Source organism: Castor canadensis, chromosome 5 (assembly GCF_047511655.1).
Source record: "Castor canadensis chromosome 5, mCasCan1.hap1v2, whole genome shotgun sequence".
In the NCBI taxonomy this organism is placed as follows: Eukaryota; Metazoa; Chordata; class Mammalia; order Rodentia; family Castoridae; genus Castor; species Castor canadensis.
Window position 1 is genome coordinate 68,278,121 of NC_133390.1, and position 23,875 is coordinate 68,301,995.

A 23,875-nucleotide genomic window follows, 5' to 3' on the forward strand; every position below is an offset into this window, starting at 1 on the left:
TGGTATTATTATGATGAATCACAGGTGGACCTGGAGAATTGTGGTAGGTTTCTTTCCCTCTCCTTTAATAGAGACCAGGAAGAGACAAGATAATACGCTGAAAGTGTATGGTCATCTTACCTTTCTTTCTTTGAAATAGTAGGGACAAAAGAACATGTAAAGAAATAAATAAAATGCAATCGTAAAAGTACGCTTAAGATGAAGAAAGAATGATTAACTGGATTTAGGGTTGGGGATGGCTTCAAGAGAGCCACGTGGACAGAGCTTTGAATAATTGAGTAGTGGGGGCTGATGAGGACAGGGCGATGTGTGAAGTGCAGGCACAGAAGGTTTGGATGGCATCATGACATTGGGATGGGACTTAATGTGGGGGAGTAGTGAGAGATGAGACCAGGGAAGGAGGCCAGATTCAACTTGGAATATCAGTGGCTTTAACCACATACAGATGTGCATTTGAGCTAGAGCTACTTGAGGGGCCAAGTATTCTCTGAACCTTTCCTTTACCCCTTCCAGAGCTGTCCCAGGCCCAGTAATGTCATCCCCAATAAGGCGCATCCTTGGCTGGGCAGGGTCATTTAGCACTGTCTCTTGGTTATTTTTTTCCACTTGGGAAGTGTCACTCCACAACTTCCCCAAGACACCCATGCATCTTCTAGTTAGTTATACCTCCTCCACCTCCCACTTGCCCAAGCACCAGTCACACAGGCCAGAGAGCATTGTGTAGGATGTCACTGGTATCATCTTAGGGCTGATCCTGGATCCCAGGGAATTCAAGGATGACTCATGTAGAGATCGAGGTGCATGTGATAAAATATGGAATTCCAGGTTCACGTAGCAAAACACACAAAGCTGCAGAGGGTCGCCTGAGTGAACCTGCCTTAGGCGACATTCCCATCTGGAGTACTAAGGGGGACTCAGGTGGGCCTGGAGTCTAGAGGTGTCCCTGAAGGACCTTTCTCCTCCTCGCAGCAGGTGGCTCTACTTTTGCTGGCCCACACTCTTTCTTAGCTGAAGTAAAGTTTCCATCTTTCCTTTTTGTTCCTCACAGAATGTCTTTCTTTTTGATGTCAGTCAGCTTACTTCTACTTCTTCATGGTGCAGGTGAGTCATCTTGCAAAAACTTTGCATTTTTGAAACAGCTTTGGAGATAGTAAAGACAGTGGTTTGGAGAGGAAAAAAAGCAAGCAAACAAGCAAATGACTTACTCTCTTTAAATCTTGGTCTTTTTCATTTGTTAAATATGAGGAGAAAATACCTGCTGTGTTTGCTTTATAGGAAATGGTGAAAAGAAATGGGAGAATAGAACAGACACAGCGTTATTGTTCATTCTTTCTTAAATGAGAAAAGCCCCTTCCGCAATTTGGTTTGTCCATTGAGGCCATATCTGCATGACTAACCTTGTTCGTAGCTATAGTATAAACTCCCCAACCCAAAAGAAAAAAAAAATCCAGACCCCTCCTTCATTTCAAGTGACTCTGACAAGTGCTGATTTGTACTGTAGTATCCAGAATATTTGAAATCAGATCAGATCTTTTAAAAAATCTACTTGAGCACTCAACACACTGTTCATAGAACTCTCTGCACTCAATTCTTTAAAATGTTGGTGATAAGCAAGGTATAAATTTTAGAATTGTTAATGTAATTCAGCTAACTGGTAGTTTGTAAGCAAAAATTTCTTTAAAAACTCTTATGCATCCAAACCCTGTGATGTAACTACTCCACACAGTGATCCAGTTCTCTTACAACCATCAGGCATTTGTCATCTCTCGGGGACCTACAGCAGTTCTGTCTGTGTCTTACAGGTCATTGCAGCCTGAAGACATCCTCAGGCTCCAGATATAACTCAGGCTAGTGCAAGGCCTGGCCCATCAGGCGACATTTACTGGCTCATTTTTCTTGATGCATGTGTGTGTATAAGAGGGCACGAAGGCAAAATAAGTTGGTAATTACTCACAGTCAAGAAAAGCCCAACCTAATACATAAAAGGAATGGATGTGAATGCAGGTGAGGATAAGGAAGATACGTTTCTTAGTTCTAATAATATCTTATATATTATAGTAATATTGTCAACCTAACACACTGTGCCAGGTACTACAGAAAGTGCTTTAGGTACTCATAGTATCTTTGTAGTTTTCAAAGTATTTTCTTACATTATTAGCTGCTGTTTGCTGAGCTTTTGTCTCAGATCCTTAGAATTTGGGAGGCTAAAAACACAATGGCCCCAATATTAACTCAAAATGGATCAAGGATCTTAATATCAGATCCCAAACTCTAAAGTTGGTACAGGAAAGAGTAGGAAATACTCTGGAGTTAATAGGTATAGGCAAGAACTTTCCCAGTGGAATCCCAGCAGCTCAGCAACTAAGAGATAGCATAGATAAATGGGACTTCATAAAACTAAAAAGCTTCTGCTCAACAAAAGAAATGGTCTCTAAACTGAAGAGACCACCCACAGAGTGGGAGAAAATATTTGCCAGCTACACATCAGACAAAGGACTGATAACCAGAATATATAGGGAACTCAAAAAACTAAGTTCTCCCAAAATTAATGAACCAATAAAGAAATGGGCAAGTGAATTTCTTCTTTCTCAAAAGAAGAAATTCAAATGGCCAGAAAACAAATTAAAAAATGCTCTGTTAGAATAGCCATCATTAGCAACACAACTAACAACAGGTGTTGGCGAGGATGCGGGGAAAAATGAATCCTCTTACACTGCTGATGGGAATGCAAACTAGTACAACCACTCTGGAAAAAAATTTGGAGGCTCCTTAAAAATCTAAACATAGCCCTACCATATGATCCAGCAATACCGCTCTTGGGGATATACCCAAAAGAATGTGACACAGGTTACTCCAGAGGCACCTGCACACCCATGTTTATTGTAGCACTAATCACAATAGCCAAGTTATGGAAGCAGCCAAGATGCCCCACTACTGATGAAAGGATTAAGAAAATGTGGTATCTATACACAATGGAATTTTATGCAGCCATGAAGAAGAATGAAATGTTATCATTCGCAGGTAAATGGATGGAACTGGAGAACATCATTCTGAGTAGGTTAGCCTGGCCCAAAAGACCAAAAATCGTATGTTCTCCCTCATATGTGGACATTAAATCAAAGGCAAACATAACAAGGGGATTGGACTTTGATCACATGATAAAGCGAGAGCACACAAGGGAGGAGTAAGGATAGATAAGACACCTAAAAAACTAGATAGCAGTTGTTGTCCTCAGCACAGAGAAACTAAAGCAGATACTTTAAAGCAACTGAGGCCAATAGGAGAAGGGGACCAGGAACTAGAGAAAAGGTTAGTTTGAGAGCAATTAATATAGAGGGTAACACACATGTACAGGAAAGCAATGCGAGTCAGCTCCCTGTATAGCTATCCTTATCTCAACGAGCAAAAACCCTTGGTCCTTCCTATTATTGCTTATACTCTCTCTTCAACAAAATTAGAGATAAGGGCAAAATAGTTTCTGCCTAGAAGTGAGGGGGTGGGGGGAGAGGGGAGAGGGTGGGGTAGTTAAGGGAGGGGGCAGAGGGAAGGGGGGAGAAATGACCCAAACATTGTATGTACATATGAGTAAAATATATATATATATACATACATATATATATATATATAAAATAAATAAATGTATATGAAGTAAAAAAAAAAAAAAAAAACCCACAGTGGCCTAGAAATAATTTAGATGGAAAGAGAAAAAAAGAGTTATTTAGATTCAAGTAGGATGCTGTGCGGTCACATCTGTTAGAAGCTGCTTTTTTGTTACCAGTCACTCCTCAGTAGATCATGTTTCATGATTCATGGCTAGTGTCTTTGGATTCCTGAGTCTGAGACCCTTTCCCCTGGGGCCAGAAAGGGTATAGCTGTGGCAAGACCTTCTGTATAGAACCCAGGAAGTTAGGATCAAAGACCCCTCAGGAGTAAACCACATATTTTTGTGAGAGAGACTGGGGTGGAGGCAGCTTACTAAAGTATCCATCCATCTGCTCTCCTCCTCTGTCCCTCTAGAAAATGACAGGCACTCTCATATGAAAACAGTCCCTAAGATCCCAAGATATTTCATGACAGCCCTTGGGCAGGTGTTGTTATCCTAATTATGTGCAGGGAAACTGTAACTCAGAGAGATTAAGTAAGTTGGCTGATGCCAAATGACTGGTAAGGGGTTACTTAGAACGAAAACTTGTATTTACAGTTCTTCAGGTGAGGATTTAAAAAACACTGCCTTTAAAAAAAAATTATAATCACATCAAAAAATTGACGCTTTGAGCAAGAGAGCACTTGTTTTTAAATATGCAAATCCATCCTTTTAAAGGTTTTACAAGTTGTTTCCCCTGGCCTCTTTCTTTCCATCCTGCCTTCCTTTAGATTCATTTATTTCATTCATCATTGATTTGCTCATCAAGTTTAGAAAGAGGCCCCACTATTAGGAGATGAGAGAATACAGATCAGATGAAGAGATTGGAGCCAGACACCAATCACAGTCTGCAACGCACACGTCGTGTGTGTGAGAGCAACTTATTTCACCTCCTGGTACCTTGGTTTTTTTCAGTAAAAAGTTGAGAATAAATGACAGCACCCACCTCAACAAAATACGCAGATTAAATGAATGCAGGCCAGAAAAGCTTTTAGAATATGTTTATTGGAGTCCCTCCCTTCATAATGCTTTAGTCTCATTATTCTCTTTCTTAAATTAGGAATTTAATCTTATAGGCGCAAAAGTTTGGTAACTGTGACCCTAAAATTTCCTTTAAATATTGAGAGATCTTGTTTCTCTCTGCAGTGTTTCTGGTATCTTAATTTGTGACCTTGAGTGATCCTGGGAATCAGTTTTGTCTTTTGGTAAGAGAGACATTAGGCAGAAGAATGCTGATTTGGAGGCCTAATTTATAAGTAGAGAAGGGGATGGAGATGCCTGTGGTCTTTACTGGCCATGGGTGGCAACCTCTAAGCTTTCTTCCAGCTATAACACACCAGGATGCTGGACCACACGGTGATTCTAGGAGTACGACATAGTACCCGGCTGCATTCCCCTCAGCCGCAGGCCCTTCTGGTAATAACTGTCCAGACTGTTAGGTATTTGTGGCAGGTAGAATAGATTCATTTGCTGAACATCTGTTTCTGCCTGTCTGATGTGCCTGCCTGGATATCTGAAGCTGGAGTGTAAAAAACAACATTTCTAAAATTCCTTTGCAGTCAGGGTTCTGGGAGTGACTCTGGCTCTGCCAATCAGATACATTTACACAAGGATTAAACTGGCAACTGATGTGGGAGAAAGGTTAGAGTGCACGAGGCATCTTTTCTTTGCCAATGTGAGTTTGGCAGACACAATTTGTCTTTGGAGCCAACACCTGCGATGATGCCTTCCTGATTCACTAGCTTCCAGAAAAAGACAGAGGCAGCGGTCACTCTGGCAGGCCTTGCTCTGTTGTGTCATTCTGAGCCTAGCAGAATCTGGAGGAGAACAGAACACAGTTACACATTGCAAGTCAAACCTTCCATGCCCTTCTTTGGGTTCATTCTTCCAGGCTTCTAGTGATTTTATAAATGTCTAGTTCCCTGTACTAAATCCTTGCTGCTTAAAATTGCTGGAGTGATTTCTTTTATCAGTTATTAAACCCACCTGATACAGTGGTTGCTGGTCTTTTCTAACTTTGTTTCTTCTTTGGTATTTTCAGTGTCAGCAGAAGAGTTGAGGGCCTACCCATTCACTGATGTGACCCTCTCCTGCCATTTCTCCTTTGTAGAAGGCACAGAAAATCTTGAGTTTTCTTGGGAAAGAGAAGACATCACAGAAGAATATGAAGTAGACAATGATGATGAATATTACCGCTTCTTCAGGTACTATGACTTCTTTGAAATTTTCTCAAAGTTGGTTTACCTATTTCATAATAACACAGAACAACTAGAAGATCAAAATCCCTTGTATGAGGGAAGAGTCTCTGTGGATCAGGATGAAATTTCTGAGGGAACTCTATCCCTTCTACTAAGAAACGTGGATTTCATGGATGAAGCTATTTACAAGTGCTCAGCCGTCACACCGGATGGAAGAGGAGAGAGTACCATTAAGCTAATAGTAGAAGGTAAAGGAATTTTATCCGATGAACTTGTTGGCAAACTCTGTCTCTGTTCACAAGGATAAGCTCTAATTATTCTCACTTTTCCTCTTCTACTCAAATTGCTGTTGGTTCCTTGTAGTCATATTATCTTCCCTGAAAATATGCTGTAAACAAAAGATTCTGTGTCTGTGTGCATTACTCATTCATTAACACAAGTAAAGCAGTGCTAGGCTAATACCAATCTCTGCAAAAAAAATTGTAACCCCTCAACCCCCAAATCTGATATAACATAATAGTCCACCTGAGGACTCTGAGAACTCATATGTACTACAGTGGGGACACCCTTTTTGGGAGTCAGGAGGCCCAGGTTCTAATTCTGGATAACTTGGGCAACTCATTTAGTTTTTCTTTCTTTTTTTTCAAGGTTAATAATTTATTTATTTTTAATTTTTTTCTTCTTTTATTTTATTGTTTTTACATTTGCTTATATGTTTATACATTGTTTGTGCCTCTCCCTAAACCCCACCCCCCACCTCACTTCTAGGCAGAACCTGTTCTGCTCTTTTCTTCTCCAATTATGTTGAACAGAAAATGTAAGCAATAATAAGAAAGACATATTGTTTTTGCTAGTTTGGGATAAAGATCGCTATATAGAGATATTCTTGGCGTTGCTTCCAGCACTTGTGTATTGCAACCCACATTGGTTCTTTTCTACCAGACCTCTTCGCTACTTCCTGGTCCCCTTCCCATAGTGGTCTGCCAATTTTAGATTACTTTATTTGCTCCTCAATGGGGTCATTTAGTTTTTCTAAGCTTCACTTTTCTCGCGCTTAATCTCTAGGTTGGACTGGGTTCATAGATCACCATAGTGCCCCAGGGATCTCTTCCCTTCACAGGGTATGGAGAGGTCTCTTTTTTCTTACAAGAGATATCATGGGGTTTGGGGTTCTGCATGGCAGAATTCCTTTAGGATAAGAGTTGGAAAGTTGGGAAGGTGGCAGTGGTAAGAATCATTCCTTATCTTCTGTGATTCTCAGCAGGGTATCTGAGGTCAGTGGAGGGTCTGGAATGAACCTATCTTTAGAAAGGAAGATTCCAAAAATAAAGACTGGTGGTAGGTGAAACCTGGAGTGTAGGAGCACATGTATATTCTGTTCTCTCTATGTACTTGGTCCAAAGTTTTAGCTATGATGAACCCCAAAACATATTGCCTCCACAAGGTCAAGTTAATGTAAAAACCAAGGGGCAAGATTCCTGCTACTTTGAGCCTCCTGGGGCTGAAATTAAAAAAAAAAAAAAGAGCTAATTATTTTGTTATTTTTTCCAACCAGACTTTGAAGTGCCACAGGTGCAGTTTGACAAGATTGATGATGAGGATGTGACTACATGCATCTCCAAGGGCTGGTACTTTACTCCCAATGTGACCTGGACGGACCGGGCAGAGAGGAACCTGAGCAACCACAGTACTGTGGAGGTCCTGGAGGAGCAGATAAATGGCTTATACAGGGTGTTCTCTGTCCTCAAATACCCGGTCAAGTTAAATGAGAAGTATGTCTGCCGCATAGCAGAGACAGATGAGAACAATCAGCCCTTCAGAGTCATCCGGAAGTACCCGAGTAAGTACAAATCTGAGAGAAAGCATGAGAGAGGCTGCATCCCACCACAAAGATGCCATCATTCATTAATACGTACTGAATGCCAAGTGTATCAGGCACTCCTGAGCACTTTGGGGATTTAAAGAAACATCAAGAACATAAGCTTGTAGCCTTGGGTCAGAGAAGATGGTGAGGTAGAGTCTCTCTGGATTTGAAAAAAGACTGTGCTTCAGGGACTGACAGCTTTCACCCTGATGGATGTGACTGTCATTATTGATGAGGCTTCTGTTCCTGGCTAAGGCCAGCTTTATGATGTGATAGCCTGAGTAGCTGTAGAAAACATTTATCAGCTTCTCCCCACTGCCTGGTACTTCACATATGTCATTTTAAGTCCTTACCTCAACCCTGCAAGGTAAGTGTTATTACTATCCCGTTTCTATATGAGGAAACAAAGAAGTTAAATAATTTGACTAAGAATGTAGTTAATTAGCACAAGATTTGAATTTCAGATAACCCAATAAATAGTACCACGTGTGTATTGGGTTTCCTGTATTTTATTTGGAAACTCTACACTTAAGAGATGGAAAAATTGCCAGCTAGGCACGGTATTGCACACCTGCAATCCCAGTACTTGGGAGGCTGAGGCAGGAGGATCTGGACTTCAAGGCCAATGTGGGGTATATATCGAGTTCCAGGCCAGCCTAGCCTGCATAGTGAGAATCTGTCTCAAAAAAGAAAAAAAAAAGAAAAGTTGGTCAGAGATGGTAGGGATGGACCATTCCAACCTCTCTGGGAGAAGAGAAAGAAGATGCTAAAGAACTCCTTGCCTGGTTTAGGATGCTGGCATTGTGTAGGGTTCTCCACACGTCATCCTAAACCAGCTATACTGGCACCCCCTGAGAGCTTGTTGATGCAAAATCTCAAGCCCCATCTGCTACCTGCTAAATACAAAACTCTGGGGATAGGCCTGGCAATTCATGTTTTAAAAAGGCCTCTGGGTGATTCTGACCTATGCTCAATTTTGACAACCACTGATGTCGGCCATGACACCTAGGGTGTGGTGAAGACACCCAGAGCATCTTGGTCCTACTCCTCCCTGTGGGAATGGGGTGCCACCTGCTCTAAGCCCTGTTCAATAGGTGAGGAAGGCAGAGTTCCTGGCTCCTTGCCACAGTCCAGTATAACAAGACTAACCAGGCAGACTCATAAACTTAAATTTCCCACTGGAGCTGACCTTTCCTTCAAAGGAAAAAGAAGAGGGGCCTACTTATTCCCCAGACTTTTAATTCTTTCCCACATATTCAGGAGCAGTTAGAAGCCTTTGAACATTACAGTGGGCCCCAGACTCTCTTCTGAGAACACCAGGGTACATTATTAACGAGTTGACTTCAAAGAAATTCTGTTTTTCATCCCTTTAATTTTCAACACCCTAAAAAGAAAAGGTCCCAGAAATACCTGAAAAGCCCCTGTATTCTACTTTTCTTCACCTCTTGTCATGTATTTATTTATAGATGGTCTTAGAGATCTGGCTTCTGCCTGTTTTTTCCAGCCTTGTAGCTACTGTTTCTGAGTACACGGACATAGCTCATTTCTCTGAGCATATTGACTCCTGTGGTTTCTGGACTGTGTTTGTTTTTTTCTACTGCCATGCTTTTGTACAGACTGCCTCTCTCAGAATACCTTTCTTTTCTTGATCTGCCTCATGAATTCCTGCTCATTCTTCAAGATTTGGCTCAGACTTGAAGCCCCTTCTTAACTCTCTTATTCTTATTTCCATTTGTTTAATATTTCATTCATTTAAGCATCAAATATTTATTGGGCTCCAACTCTGTGCCAGATGTTCTTTTAAGTATTGGGGATGCAGCAGTGAACAAAACAAACTCCTGCCCTTGTGAAGCTTATATACTGGCAGTGGGGAGAAGCCAGTAGTAAATGAACAGTTCATTAAAATGTATAGTGTGTCACCATATAAGTGCATTTACATGAAATACAAAACCAGGAAAAATTAATCCATGCTGTGAGGAGTCAGGATAGTGGTAACTCTTAGGCTTTGGGAGAAGGAAAGGGACTGGGAGCAAGGATGGGGAGACTTCTAGGGTGTTGGTATCCTGTTTCTTGACTTGGGTGCTGGTTATGTGGTTGTATTTAGTGTGTGAAAAGTAATTGGATTGGATATCCACACACACTTTTCTGTATGTAATTATATTTCAATATAAAGTAAAACATTTATGCAGCATATCAGATGGTGAATAGTCCTACAGGGAAAAATAAGGTAGGGAAGGCAGAATAGCAGATAAAATCAAGGAATGGTGAGGGAGAGAAGAGGGATGACAGAAAACTGTAACATGGAAAGGTAGTGGGTGGTAAAGTCTAATGACATTCGATTTTAAGCTAGAAATTTGTAAAGGAGAATTATCTGGAAGCTATAATGAGAAGTAAGGAATTTACCTACTCCACTGTATGAAGGATGTTGGAAAGAAAAGCAGCACTACTTGAAAGGAGTATGGAGGAGACAGTGTCCTCACAGAGAGGCAATCTTCAGTTAGAGGAAGAAGGCGGGGGGAGGGAAATGATAACACAAGATGAAAATACAAGGGATTTGTAGGTTAATAACAGGTTCCAGGGACATAGTAGAAGAATTTCAGAATTTGGGAATGGGTTGCAGATGGTCTTGGAAAATAAAAGCTATGGAGCCATGTAGGGTTCAGGGTCCATGAGATGAAGGGAAAATAGGTGTTGGGCTGTATGGATAAATATGAATAGGGAAAAAGATGTGATGAGAGGAGACCTGTAGGCTCAACACAGACCATAATGACAAAGCTGTTAATGTGGCGGACAGAGGTGGGTGTTTCCAGGACCACACAGAGCTCTGTAGTCCTCTCTCCACTCTTACGGATCTTATGGATGGAGGTGTAGGGCCACAGTGGAGCAGACTTCTCAGGAACAAGTGGAACTCTGGGATTCCCTTTTGATTCTTGTGGGTAATGGTGTGGAACTTTGAGAATGAGTGGCAGGACAGCCAGGTGGAGCAGTTCAGCTGTGCATATTACCACTCAAGGGTGCTCTCTTCCATGGACTCTAGTATGCCTTCTTAACTCCTGAAGCTTATCATTGTGGGCCCAGGGATATAGCATAACTTAGAACTTTCAAATAGAAACACCACACCGTGTGATTCGTTTTTTTGAGGAACATCCTCTTCCCTCTCTCCCCATTGGGCTCACAAGCTAACTAACAAGTGGCCACAGTCTTTCCTTGGCTGGATGACTTTCTTCCAGAGCTTACTGAAATGTGGTAGAATTTGCTGACTTGAAATCAACTCCTCTTCCATGTGTTCCAGGCCCATAGGCCTACAGACAGGGAAGGGCTACTCTAAGGCCCTGGGCCTCTGTCACTATGTTTCCTTTTCTCTCAAAAAGTTGGAAAGAAATACCATAGCATTCTCTTGTCTTTTCTCTTCTCCAGTTGCTCACCAAACAGTAATTTTTGAATAAATGAATGAATGAATGCCTGAATGGGCGAATTAAAATCTCTTCCTACAAATGCAGAACTGTAATGAATTCCTTCTTCCTAAGGGAGCTTCCCTTGGAGGGTTCTCAGAACCCTTTAGAAGACTTCTACTGCCACTAAAGGGGGAACAAAGAATTCATTGTTTACCACTGTTACTCTTTGTGTGACTTTAAGAAATTCATGATGACAGAATGCAGGGTTGCCTCTAACACAAAATTTCTACCTCCCTCTTTGTTTTTTTTTTCCAGAGAGAATGTTTCCCAAATCACATAACTACTATTAAGAGATTTGGACAGCACCTACTCTAGGACCTGTCTTGCCTTTAGCCAGCAGAACCCCTGGTTTCTCTTTTGGATGATGATCTTTTTGCCCTAGACACCTACTTATCATAAACAGAAAGAAGTAAAGAGGTAACAAGCCCAGTGTGTTACACATTAGCTAAAATGGTAAGAGTTCCCATAATTTGCCTCTTTTAGGTCTGTTTTATTTAGAAGATTTACTTTTATTTGATCTCATGCTTCTCACATGTTAAATTCTAAGCAGGACTCAAAAACTCCTATGTGTAAAGAGAAAGAAGATTAAAAGCTGGATGAACTATTTACTTGGTGTCTATTTCCTTGGTGTGTGCTTTGGTGATGGATGACTTGTTGGGGGAGTTCAGAGCAGAGGAAGTCGGCTCTGTGACTTCTCTAAGCCAGATTTTTGTTTTGTTTTTGGTAATGGTGCTACATGGGCACTTTGCTGACATGAAGAAGAGCCTGAGAATGAGGTATCTTCCTAAAATTATTAAGCATAGAGATTATTATGTTTGTTAAACTCTTCTCTAGGCATTATGGAACAAAGGCTATGGAAATCTTACAGATTCAAAGGTGAGGCAAACCCTTAAACTTTTCTGACTTGTCCAATTGACTTTATAATCTTTATTGCTTTTACAGCTCACCTTCTAAATCTTTTTTATCTCTATGGTTTTTGTAAACAGATTTTCCTCTGCTATGCTCTGAATGTTTGTGTCTGCCCAAAATTCATTTGGAGAAATCCTAACACCCAAAGTAATGGTATCAGAAGATAGAGCCATTGTGAAGTGATTAGGTCGTTAGGACAGCACCCTCATGAGTGGGATTAGTACTCCCATAAAAGAGGCTCCAGAGAGGTCCCTTGTGCCTTCCACCATGTAAGTACACAACAAGAAGGTTCTGTCTATGAAGCAGAGAGGGGACTGTTTTCAGACACCAAATCTGTCAGTACCTTCACCTTGGGCTTCCCACCCTCTAGAACTGTGAGCAATATATTTTTGTGGTGAATAAACCACCTAGATGATGGTATTTTGTTATAGCAACACAAATGGATAATGACATCCTTCTTTGTGTCTGGGGGTGGCAATATCAATACTGTTGGCTGGGCTTATAAGAATTAAGCTTGGGTTATGGAAGAGAGAAGAAAAAGGTAATGGAAGAGTAAGTAAAATGAAAACTGTTCAGGAACCAGAAATTAGACATTCTAATTGGTAGAAAACACTCATTTTTTGGATCATTGGATTCAGGTGATAAAATAATTTCACTGGAGATAAAGTATTTGTTTGCTTCTAAACCCTCGCAAAGGACATCACAGAAAGGAGGCATACCAGAGAGAATTGTGCAATTGTACAGGTCTGGTGTCCACATTCTTAAGGTAAGTTTTCACCAGGTCAAACTTTTGAGGTGAGGCTAAAGGTTGCTGGGGGGGTGGGGGGAACTCACCCTGGCTGTAGCATCTTTGAGGGGGACCAAACTAGCTTTAAGATCACTTTTTAGGGACCTTCAGGGGCCTGGCCTAAAATTGCACTCACATATCTATTTAAAAGAAACCAAGGAGAGAGGAGAGGCAGACAGATGTTAGAACTACGTGGAGGAATGTGTAAATTAGTTCTGTGTGCTCAGCAATTACCTTATAGAGTACACTGAGTACAAACTAATGATTCATGTTGATGTAACACTCTTTAAAATGAAGGAAAACATTGTGATAAAGCTCAACCCTGATTCTTCCTTGCTAGTTATGTACTTCTGGACACATTCTTAAGCTTTATGAACTTCACATTCCTTATTTGTGAAACATCTTTTTCACAAGGTCATGGTAAGAATTAACAGAATGCATAATAGGTGAAAATAATCAGTGCTGATAATGATACTTGACACATAGTAGTTTCAATGTGTCAAGAACTATTTTAAATTAATATACATTATTAATTTAATACTAAAAATGAAAAAAGAATGAAGTAGGCACTAGTACTATGCACAGAGAGGAAACTGAGGCACAGAGAGGCTAAATAACTTCCAGGAGCATAAGAGGAGCAGAGCTGGGTTTAAACCAAGAAAGCCTGGTTGCTGAACACTACTTTATGTTGTCTCTTGGTGTAGTATGAATCACAGTAAGAACACTGTTCTGATTTAGGTCAAATAGGAAGATATTGGAATGTGAAATTAAGAATGACTGGCATTTATGAAAGGCAAAGAATATATAAAGTTATAAAAATTATTGGCTATCAACTTTGATTATGAAGTTTAGTGAAGGAATTTTGGAACAAACTTTGTTTTGAGTTGTCCCAGCTCCTTGAAAAATGATAAATTCTGCTAAGGATGGGAATTAGGAGGACAAGTTCTCTTTTCTTTTGCAGGCAAAAATTTCCTTTCAAATTAATTTCATTCTCTTGACAATTTTGTATAGGTTTCTCGGTTAAATATTTTATTCTTATTTCATTCACCATCTTGTTTTTCTTATTTTTTTCTGGCAATGGATTCTTTTTACAGGTCCTCACCATTGGCATGTTTCTTACCTGACCACAGGTCAGATAAGACCTGTGCGTTCCAGAGATAACCATCTGAGTGCATTTCTTTTTTCCTACTATGTTTATTTGACCTGTTTTTCAGTAAAGTTGTTTTACTGAATTTGATATGTGGGTGGTAGTTCCTTGTCAGTTTTTACTTCTCAAAAGGATCCATAGCATCATTTCTCTTCTGGAGTCTCCACATGCAATGCTCTCATATATAAATCTGACCTGTTGTGCCTTTTTTTTTTTCCATTATGCTTTTTTGTTGGTGAGACCTTGAGGATGCAGAGGAAAAATACACATCCAGAGTTTCTCCAAAGAGTTTTCTTCCCAGCACCCAGGAGACTGAGGCAGTAGAATTGTGAGTTTAAAACCAGCCTAGGCTATATAGTGAGACCGTGTTGGGCCTACAGAACTCACGTTTTTCTCTTTCCTCACTTGATACATTATCCATGGGTCATCTTGTCCCCAGACAAGAATAACATTTCCCTCTGTCTAATCTAGAGATCTATATTTCTCACCCAGATCTCTTCCAGAATATTCCTATCCAACTGCTCACAGGACATCTCTATTTGGTTGTCTCAAGGCAACTCATATTCAGCCTATATAAAACTGAATTCCATTGCTTCCTTCCCCAGCCAAGGTTCTCTTGCCCACTTCCCAGTTTCAGAAAATAACACCATTATCTATGAAGTTGGTCAAGCCAGAATCTTGGAACCATTCTTGACCACTACTTCCACCTCAACTCCCATAGGTAGTCAAGAGCCAGCTCCTCCCGATGACCTCCTTAACCTTCTGTTAATCACTAAGGTCATTCTCTTAGCTCACATCATCTTAATTTCCCACTTCGTTCCTGAAATAGTCTCCTAACTCATCTGCTATGTCTTGCCGCACTCCTATCTGTGCTGTATCTGATGTAAAATTTTCTTTCTTCAGCTGAATCTGATCATGCCGTTCTCCTGTCATTGAACCTTCATTAACTCCCCATCGTTCTCAGGATGCAGTCTGTACAAAATCATGTGTAAATACCATCAGTCTATGTAACAGTGCTAACAGTGATGACTATGTACCAGGACCTTTAGATATTTATTTCATTTAATCTACACAGCAATCTTCTGAAGAATTACTGTTACCTTTCTTCTCTAGAAAAGGATACCGCTGCCATAATAACAAAGGCTAATATTTAGCACATGAGGCACTTTAAGTTTTTAAAGTATATTTAATGTAATTTCATTCTCATAACAACCCTATTTAGTTTTAAACCCTATTTCATTCTCATAACAACATGGATTACTATTATCTCCATTTTCTAGATGAGAAACTTTAAGCACAGAGAATCTAATTTGCCTGATGTGATACAACAGTAAGTGACAGAGTGGGAGTCCGATTGAGGTCTGAATTAGAGCTCTTATTGACTGTCATGTATCTCTGAATCTCTGCATGTGCTTCTTCCCCTGAATGGACCTGGGGAAGTTCTACTCATTCTGATTTCAGCTTTTTATTTTCTTTTTGAGATAGGGTTTCACTATGTAGCCCAGGCTGGCCTCAAACTTGAGATCCTCCTACTTCTGCCTGTGAATGCTGGGATCACAAGTGTGCCCACAATGTCCAGCCTTAAGATATAATTTAGAGAACTCTTCCATGATTGCTGACTCCATAACACTCATCTCCTGTTTCCATAACAACATGTTTACACCCACGCTGACCTGGACCATGCTTCTCCTATTTGTACGTCGCCTATTCCTAGGATGGACCACCACACCCAGCTTTTTATTGGTTGAGTCTCATGGACATTTTGCACAGAATGGCCTCAAACTGTAATTCTCCTGATCTCTGTCTCCTGAGTGGCTAGGATTACTGGTGTGAGCCATTGTGGTGGCTACCCACTTACTTTCCTTTAATAACCTATAAAAAGGCTTCTTACCTCATTTAGAGTAGAAGATAAATTGTTTCCTGCATGGCCTTTTAGGATCTTAAAATATGCTCCCCTCCTCCTCAATCCCTTACTCCCACCTTCCCATTCATCTGTGTGTCTGTACCTGTCACTCTGTCTCTCCTCTCTTGAGCTCTGCCAAACTAACTTCTGCATTGGCTCCTGCATTCAGACACCACCCATCTTACTTCCTCAGCTCCAAGACTTTGCTGACTTTTCTCAATGAGGCCTGTCTCAACCCTACTTAAAATTACAAATCAAGATACTCCTTGTTCCACACTCTACCAATCTCCCTTCTTGCTATGCCTTGTCCTATCATCTTGGAACATAAGCTTACCTGTTTATTATCTGTCTCTTCCTCCCAGAATGTGAGCTCCACAGGCAGAGTTCATTATTTCTTTTCCTTGATCCTTAATGAATCCAAGCACTTATCAAAACATTTAGAAAATGCCCGAAACATAGTAGAGACCCACAAACTATTTGCTCAGTGAGCATAAAGAGGATTGATCTTAGTCTCCACTTTACCCTCACAAAAGAACTGGAAATCTCTCTAAACCAATCATAGAATAGAAATGGATCTTAGAATGATTGTGGTCTGTGCTATTCTTATTCCAAGTAGAATATTCTGTTCTGAAATATTCCCTTTTTTGGGGGAAGGATTTCTTTTTTCTTTATTCATTTATTCATATGTGCATACATTGTTTGGGCCATTTCTCCCCTCTGCCCCTGCCCCCTCCCTCTCCTCCCAACCCCCCTCACTTCCAGGAAGAATCTGTTCTGCCCTTTTCTCCAATTTTGTTGAAGAGTAGACATAAGCAATAATAAGAAAGACATAGTGTTTTGCTGGTTGAGATAACGATAGCTATACAGAGAGATTCCTAGCACTGCTTCCATATACAAGTGTATTTCAACCTGAATTGATTCACTTCTCCCAGACCTCTTCACTACTTCTTGGTCACCTTCCCATATTGACCTCTGTCGTTTTAAGGTTACTGTTTTAGCTCCTCTGCAGTGGGGACATCAAACACTTTCAAATTTTGGGTTTCCTACCTTTCCCTATTCCTCCTATATGTGTTCTCCCCTTAGCATGTGACCCAAGTCTAATAATATTACTGCATTTGTTTTAGATCAAAAGTCTGCATATGAGGGAGAACATAGGAGTTTTGGTTCTCTGAGCCTGGCTAACTTCACTTAAGATGATGTTCTCCAGTTCCATCCATTTACTTGTGAATGACAAGATTTCATTCTTCTTCATGGCTGCATAAAATTCCATTGTGTATAGATACCACATTTTCTTAATCCATTCATCAGTGGTGGGGCATCTTGGTTGTTTCCATAACTTGACTATTGTGAATAGTGCTGCAATAAACATGGGTGTGCAGGTGCCTCTGGAGTAACCTGAGTTATATTCTTTTGGGTATATCCCTAGGAGTGGGATTGCTGGATCATATGTCTATGTTTAGTTTTTTTAAGTAGCCTCCATATTGTTTTCCAGAGTGGTTGTACTAGTTTGCATTCCAATCAGCAGTGTATGAGGGTTCCTTTCCCCCCACATCCTCTCCAATATTTGTTGTTGTTGGTGTTTTGATAATAGCTATTCTAACAGGGGTGAGGTGAAATTTAGTGTGGTTTTGATTTGCATTTCCTTTATGGCCAGAGATGGTGAGCATTTTTTCATGTCTTTTGGCCATTTGAATTTCTTCTTTTGAAAAAGTTCTGTTTAGTTCAGTTGCCTATTTCTTTATTTGTTCATGGATTTTGGGGGAGTTTAGTTTTTTGAGCTCCCTGTATATTCTGGCTATCAGTCTTTTGTCTGATGTATAGCTGGCAAATATTAAAATATTCCCTTGATTGCAACCTTAGATTTAGTGGATAAATTCTAATTCTGATGATGACTGCATGTCACATTCTGTCCTCCCCTTGAGTGGACATTTTCTGTGTTCTTTTTTAGAACTTTAGAGTTCTGCTCTGGCTGTTTTCTGGCCTTAGGCTTCAGCAATGGCACAGATTTCAAAGCTGCTTTCTCTTAAAGACAGAAAGGAAAAGACAGATATATTGGGTTATATTATGTAGTAAAGTTTTCAACAAAACAAAGAATACAATAAATAAAGTCAAAAGGAGGAAATAAACTGGGGGAAAAAGTAATTGCCACATTTATAACACACAAACAGTTCATGACAAAGAACCAGTAAGTAAAAGGCCAACAAGCAACAGAAAAGTGAGCAAAGGAAAAGAAAGAAAAAGATGGTAACCAATAGTTCATGGAAAGATGCTTAATTTCACAGAAGAGATAATAAAGTCAACAAGTTCAAAATAAAACAGCAAGAAATTCCACTTTTCCTCTATCATTAGCCAGAGTTTGAAGGCATAGTTTTTGCAAAACTGTAAGGAAATGGACATGCTTAGTATATGTACTTTTGGTGGGAAGGTATATTGGTGCAACCAACTGGTAACTATAAGCACAGTTACAAGTGCACACACCCTCTAAGGGGATGATTTTATCTATTATATTTTTGATACAATGTGGGATCTTTCTTACCTTACACACATATTACTTTTTAAAATTAAAAATGTTAATTAGAAAAAATTACTCTTATTGACAGGAAGACTCTCCATTTAGACCGTAACATTTTGGTTACTGCATCACACCACGAAACACCCTGGCATCAGTAGTCCATGGATGTATTCACATCCCACATCCATGCTGGATAAGGTTCTGAGAGAATCTGCTTAGATCTATCTACTCATTCATATTCTATTTTTCCTTTATCTTGTTTTATTTCAGAAATAATTCAAGGACTGATGAGAACTTGACACAGGTGCTCTAAAACTAATCAAACCAATTTATACTTATTTGAGTTATTCCTAATAATAAATTTTGATATGAAAGTTATCATCTCAGTTGTGCTTCATATAGCACAATGAGTTTTAACTTCCTAAACTTACACACTAACAGTAGAAAAATGTTTCCAGAGACTGGTGGAAAGTTGGGAGAATTAGTCAGAATTTAAAAGAGGTTGTGGACAAGGTATCCATCGAACTGGGTTTAGGATTTTCTTCTGAGAATGAAAACTTAAAGAATCAAAGTGTGATGGATGAGATCAGTAATATATAACAATAATATAGCCATGAGATTATCTTTTAATACTTGATTATCAAATCTAAACAAGGTGATTTGGCTATAACTTTAGTGAAGCAAGACTTCTACATATATGACTGAACTTAAGAAAGCTTAAGCCTTACCAACTATAATGTACCTTTGTAGAAGACAGAATTAGTGGAATTGGGGAGTGCATTATCTATAAAAATGGAAAATTGGGAAGCAAGTATTGCTTATGTCTCCAAGATGGAGCAGAACAGAGTCTTAACCAACAAGTATTCAGTCTACTTAGAAATGTTTATCCCAATGAGATATGTGTATCAAGGTAAAGTCATTAAGGTTTTCCAACTCACTTTTGGCAATGATTTCACATTCCCCGAGTCACCTCACCAAGTTTATTGGTTTCTCACATAGGTTTACTTGTAGTCAGCCTCATTGGTTGCCATTTCAGTCTCATAGACCCATGGTGTCTTTCAGAGTCATTTTAGTTTAACCTCTACCCAATATAGGAATGCTACTTGCTACGGTTTGAATGTTTGTCTCCCCCATCCCATCCCCCAAATTCATAAGTTGAAATCTAATATGCAATGCAAAAAGATTGAGGTAGGGAGTTTGGAAGATAATTAGGTCATGAGAACCCCACCATCATAAATGGGATTAGGTTCTTATTAAAAAGGCCCAAGGGAGCTTGTTCATCCCTTCTGCCATGTGAGGACCATCTCTGAAGCAGAAAGCAAGCCCTCACCAGATACCAAATCTGCTGGTGCCTTGACTTTAGACTTTCCAGCCTCCAGACTGTGAGTAATAAGTAGTTTATAAACAATCCTGTCTAAGCTATTTTGTTATAGCAGCCTGAATGGACCATGATACTCTCAGACTTCTCACCACCCCCTCCCCAGACCCACCATCTATGATCCTTTCAAAAAAACTGGTCCTACTGACCCCAGTAAATTTTCCCTCCAGCTCCCCAAGATTTCTTTAGGAGAAACTCTCCAGCCACATTTAAGGTTCCTGAAACTTAAACCCACTATTATGAGGTAAATGGTTAATGTGCTCATGACTTTATTTGGCATTAATTGGGGAAAGGAAGCCAATGAAACTATGATTTTATTTTCTTTATTTATCAATAGTAACAAAAATCAGGAATTACAAAAACAAGTTAAATGCAATATGGAGGCATACTAAATACAAATACATTTTCACAAACACATTGGCAACAGAAACCTGTTCAAATTGTTCCCTAAAGTTTGACTATTTAAATCATAGGTGTAAAGGGAAGACATTCAGACTGGTTTACATGGGCTTATTAACATGAAAGAGCTCTTCTTTCCCCAAACAGTGATAGAGTCCAGAGTCATGGCATGAGGGTTTCCATGGTCACTGGATCTAACAGACACTGCAATGTTTATAAAACCACACACATACACGGAGAAAGCCCAGGAAGCTTGCAATCTATGCCCTACATGCTTTTAGTGGGCTGAAGGCACCAAACCTGATTTAATCCTGCCTGTTTGCTTTATGCAAAGCTCTGTGCAAGACTCCCCAAACTAGGCTATTAGCAGCTTTCCATGAATGGTTCTCAGATCACGTGATTCTCTGGTGCAGACAACAGCTGCCCTATTTGCACAGAAGTAGCAGACTCAAGAGGAATGTGGCCCTGCTTTTGGAGAATTTAGTGTTGCAGAATAGGGAAGAGTCTTGGATGGTAACCACTGCTCTAAGTATGACTAGTGAAGAGACAATGTAGCTTCTTGCTTTAAACAAATTGGCATTCCTGCCCTCTCCCATTGGGTCCAAGAACCAGCAAAACTTCTTTTGATTAAGGCATGGTTCTGTGAGTTCTCCAAGGCACTTGGACAGGGAGCTGCATTTCAGACTGCACAAGTGGGGCTCAAAGGGTTTTTTAATGGGATGATAAGTAAAAGCTTGGAATCCTAAGCAAAGTAGAATTTTTTTCCTTATAAATGAGAAAAAGAGAAACCATTCAGAAGGAATTCCATTTCCGGCACAAGTTTTTCACAGTTGTCTGTGCAGTACAAGCTAAATAATTTCCTGCTGAGGGTCTGTAATCTGATTTTTACAAGTGAGATATTCAAGTTTTTGACTTTTGTTATGCTAAATACAAGTGAAACATGGTAAGGAGGAGGTTTAATAACAGAGGCCAAAAGACATAGGACTGAGTGCAAAAAACCAATTTTTTCCCAAGGCTCAGTTTTTTTTGATTAAATCTTTACTTTTTACTATTGAATCTAAAACCTTCTTTTGTCCCTATCTCTAAAAGGAACTCCAACAAGAGATTGAACAGACGAAGAGAAAGTGGGTGTTTCTTCTTCCCATTCTTCCTGGGCAAGCTTTCCCAGGAAGGTCTCACATCCTAGTACAATACCCACAGGGGCCATACACAATGAGATCAAACTTGGTCGTCTTGGTTTTGACTGTTGAATTCTTCTTGTTAAAACAATAAGGTTTTGCTTATCTTAAGTAGATGCAGAAAAATTCTAAGAACCTGTCTCCCTCTGGACCAATGATCACAGTCACAACATTTACAATTCATCAAATCAAAGGTTAATGGATTCCTATTGGCTCACTGAGGAAACTGAGGCCCAGAAATAGGAGAAGACAGGGTCAAAGACATTCTGATAGTTGGTGATTGACCAATAAGCATGTTGGTAGGCTGGGATATCCTAAGCCTCCACCCTTTGGAATCTTGAGACTTCTATGAGGAGGCTTCTTCCTCTGGCTTCTGTCTGAGTCAGGCCCTGTCCCTCTTGGCACATAGTTGACCTGCTGGAAGCCGGGGGGGGGGGGGGTGCCAACCTTGGGCTACAACTAGTCTAGAATGTGGCAGGGTCTAGGGGGTGTCTGGCTTGTAGAGGTCCCTGCACTAATAAGAACCCCAAACTCCTTCCACTTCTGAAATGGTAAGACTAGTGAAAAAATAATTACAAAAGCTTAATAGCTAGACAAGAAAATATTATAAAACAACAACAATAATATAGTGATAATTGCAGAATGAAGTCAACTTGCAAAAAAAAAGTGTTACAGAGAAATAGCACCTTTGGTAAAAATTATTTTAAAAATTTGGTTAGGTCTCTAAGGGGCTGGAAGTATACAAGTAAATATCTGCATCATTTGGGCACACCCTCCCAGAAACTCCATCCAAGTCTGAGGGACATAGTAACTAACAGGATGGCTGTGTATCTAGAGATGATGGTTAGGACCAAGAGGAGAAGCAGAGATGCGGGAGGTCTGTCAGAGGCAATGGCAAGGGCCAGAAGCGGCATGCCTTCTCCACTGAGCATCCCCACCTCTCAAGACTGAGACTGAGTCTGCTCAGTCCCCTCTGGCACTGAATGCTGTGGTCTCAGAAAGGTTGCAGATCTGGGTCTGCCCACCTGGATGCAGGGTCCCTACTTGCCTCCAGCCCCAGGGCACTGTTTACAGTTTCTCTTAAAGCAATCCTAGAAACAAGGTTATGACCCTCCCCTCCTAACCAGCCACCCCCATTTCCTTTATTGCAAAACAAATAAACAAAATAAAATTCATTGCTATACAAGCAAATATTTGTGATCTGGCAATTGTAGCAGACACTCATGTACTGGACTTGACACTGAAGTGGAAGAGAAGGTGTCAGGCTCCAGACACTGTGCTTACTTGCCTCTTCTTAGATCTCTTTGGTGCTCACCCTCTTGGTCTTTTCAGCTGTTTCCTTTGAGATGTAAGAGAAAAATAATTATCATGGAAATATTTTTAAAAGTTGTTGGCAATTATCTAGTTCTCCAGGCTTTATATAGTATTGATGGATACATGCTTATGCTGAATATTAACTTATTTACTTGTCCGGCTCCTCCTTGGATGCTGAACAACTTGCAGCATGTCCTATTTATGACATGGTCAGATAGGGACTGAATTACCAGCTGACCTCATCTGAACTCCTATGAAACAAGCAGATGAGATATTACTATCCCCATTTTAAGGATAAAGAAAAGGGAAGTGCTATAAGATGTTCTGAATCCAGAGAAGTGTTAAGAGCAACAGGTTCTAGGAACAGAACTACTGAACTTGAATTTGACTTTGCTACTTTCTTGGTGACCTTGGACATATTGCAAAACCTTCTATGCCTCAATGTCTTCAACTTCCACATGAGGGTAATGAAGTACCAGCTCTTACAATAGTGCTGGCCCATTCCTCCAGAGAAGGTATACAAATGGCCCATGAGGACATATGAAGATGCTCCACATCACTAGTCATGAAAACCCAATGAGGTGCCACTTCATACCCACTAGAACAGCTAAGATTAAAAAAAAATAACAAATGTTGGCAAGGATGGGAAGAAAATGGAGTGGTGTTGGTGAAGATGTACGATGGTGCAGTCACTTTGGGAAACAGTCTGGCAGTTCCTCAAAAGGTAAACATGGAGTAAAGGTTAGACACTGAGGCAAGGACTCAAGTAGAGATAGTTTATCGGGAGACAATCCCAGGAAGCAGCAGAAAAGGATTAGAGAAATTTGTCCAGGAAAGAAGCAATAAAGAGCATGTTTTCAGGTACCACGGTAGGCATGTGGAACTTAATTTTGCCGGGAAGCTCAAGGAACAGAGTCATTGTGCCCAGGATGTGAAGGAGCTGGGGTATCTCTATAAAACCTCCCACTGTCTGAGGGCTGCACCAGGAAATAATTCCTGACTCTGTCCACTAGCATATGTGGGCCACGTGGACTTCCAAAGCCAAAGAAAACCCTGAGGCAGAAATGGTGGTGCTGGTAGTAAGAATGCATTCCAGCCAGGATCACCAAACATTTGGGGCAAGGCAGCTGGGGGTTGGGGATCCAGTCACATCTGCTGGATATCAGTCATTGTTGTCAGTAGGGTTTC

The 23,875-nt window shown here is 40.3% G+C and overlaps 2 protein-coding genes across 2 annotated transcripts in view; one reads left to right on the top strand and one right to left on the bottom strand.

The window, feature by feature from the left end:
• Positions 1-776: 776 nt before the first annotated feature.
• On the top strand, positions 777-12,073 carry LOC141423456 (V-set domain-containing T-cell activation inhibitor 1-like). The gene is made up of 4 exons (XM_074075229.1): positions 777-918; positions 5,685-6,089; positions 7,397-7,681; positions 11,416-12,073. Exons 1-4 carry the CDS (start codon positions 777-779, stop codon positions 11,448-11,450), a joined length of 867 nt encoding a protein of 288 aa, XP_073931330.1. The 3' UTR covers positions 11,451-12,073.
• Positions 12,074-20,103: 8,030 nt separating this feature from the next.
• The window catches only part of Fstl1 (follistatin like 1), a 51,420-nt gene continuing 47,648 nt past the window's right edge, over positions 20,104-23,875 (bottom strand). The window contains exon 11 of the mRNA XM_020162146.2: positions 20,104-22,712. Within this exon, the coding sequence (XP_020017735.1) occupies positions 22,668-22,712 (45 nt within the window). The 3' untranslated portion in view covers positions 20,104-22,667. The remainder of the gene's footprint in view (positions 22,713-23,875) is intronic.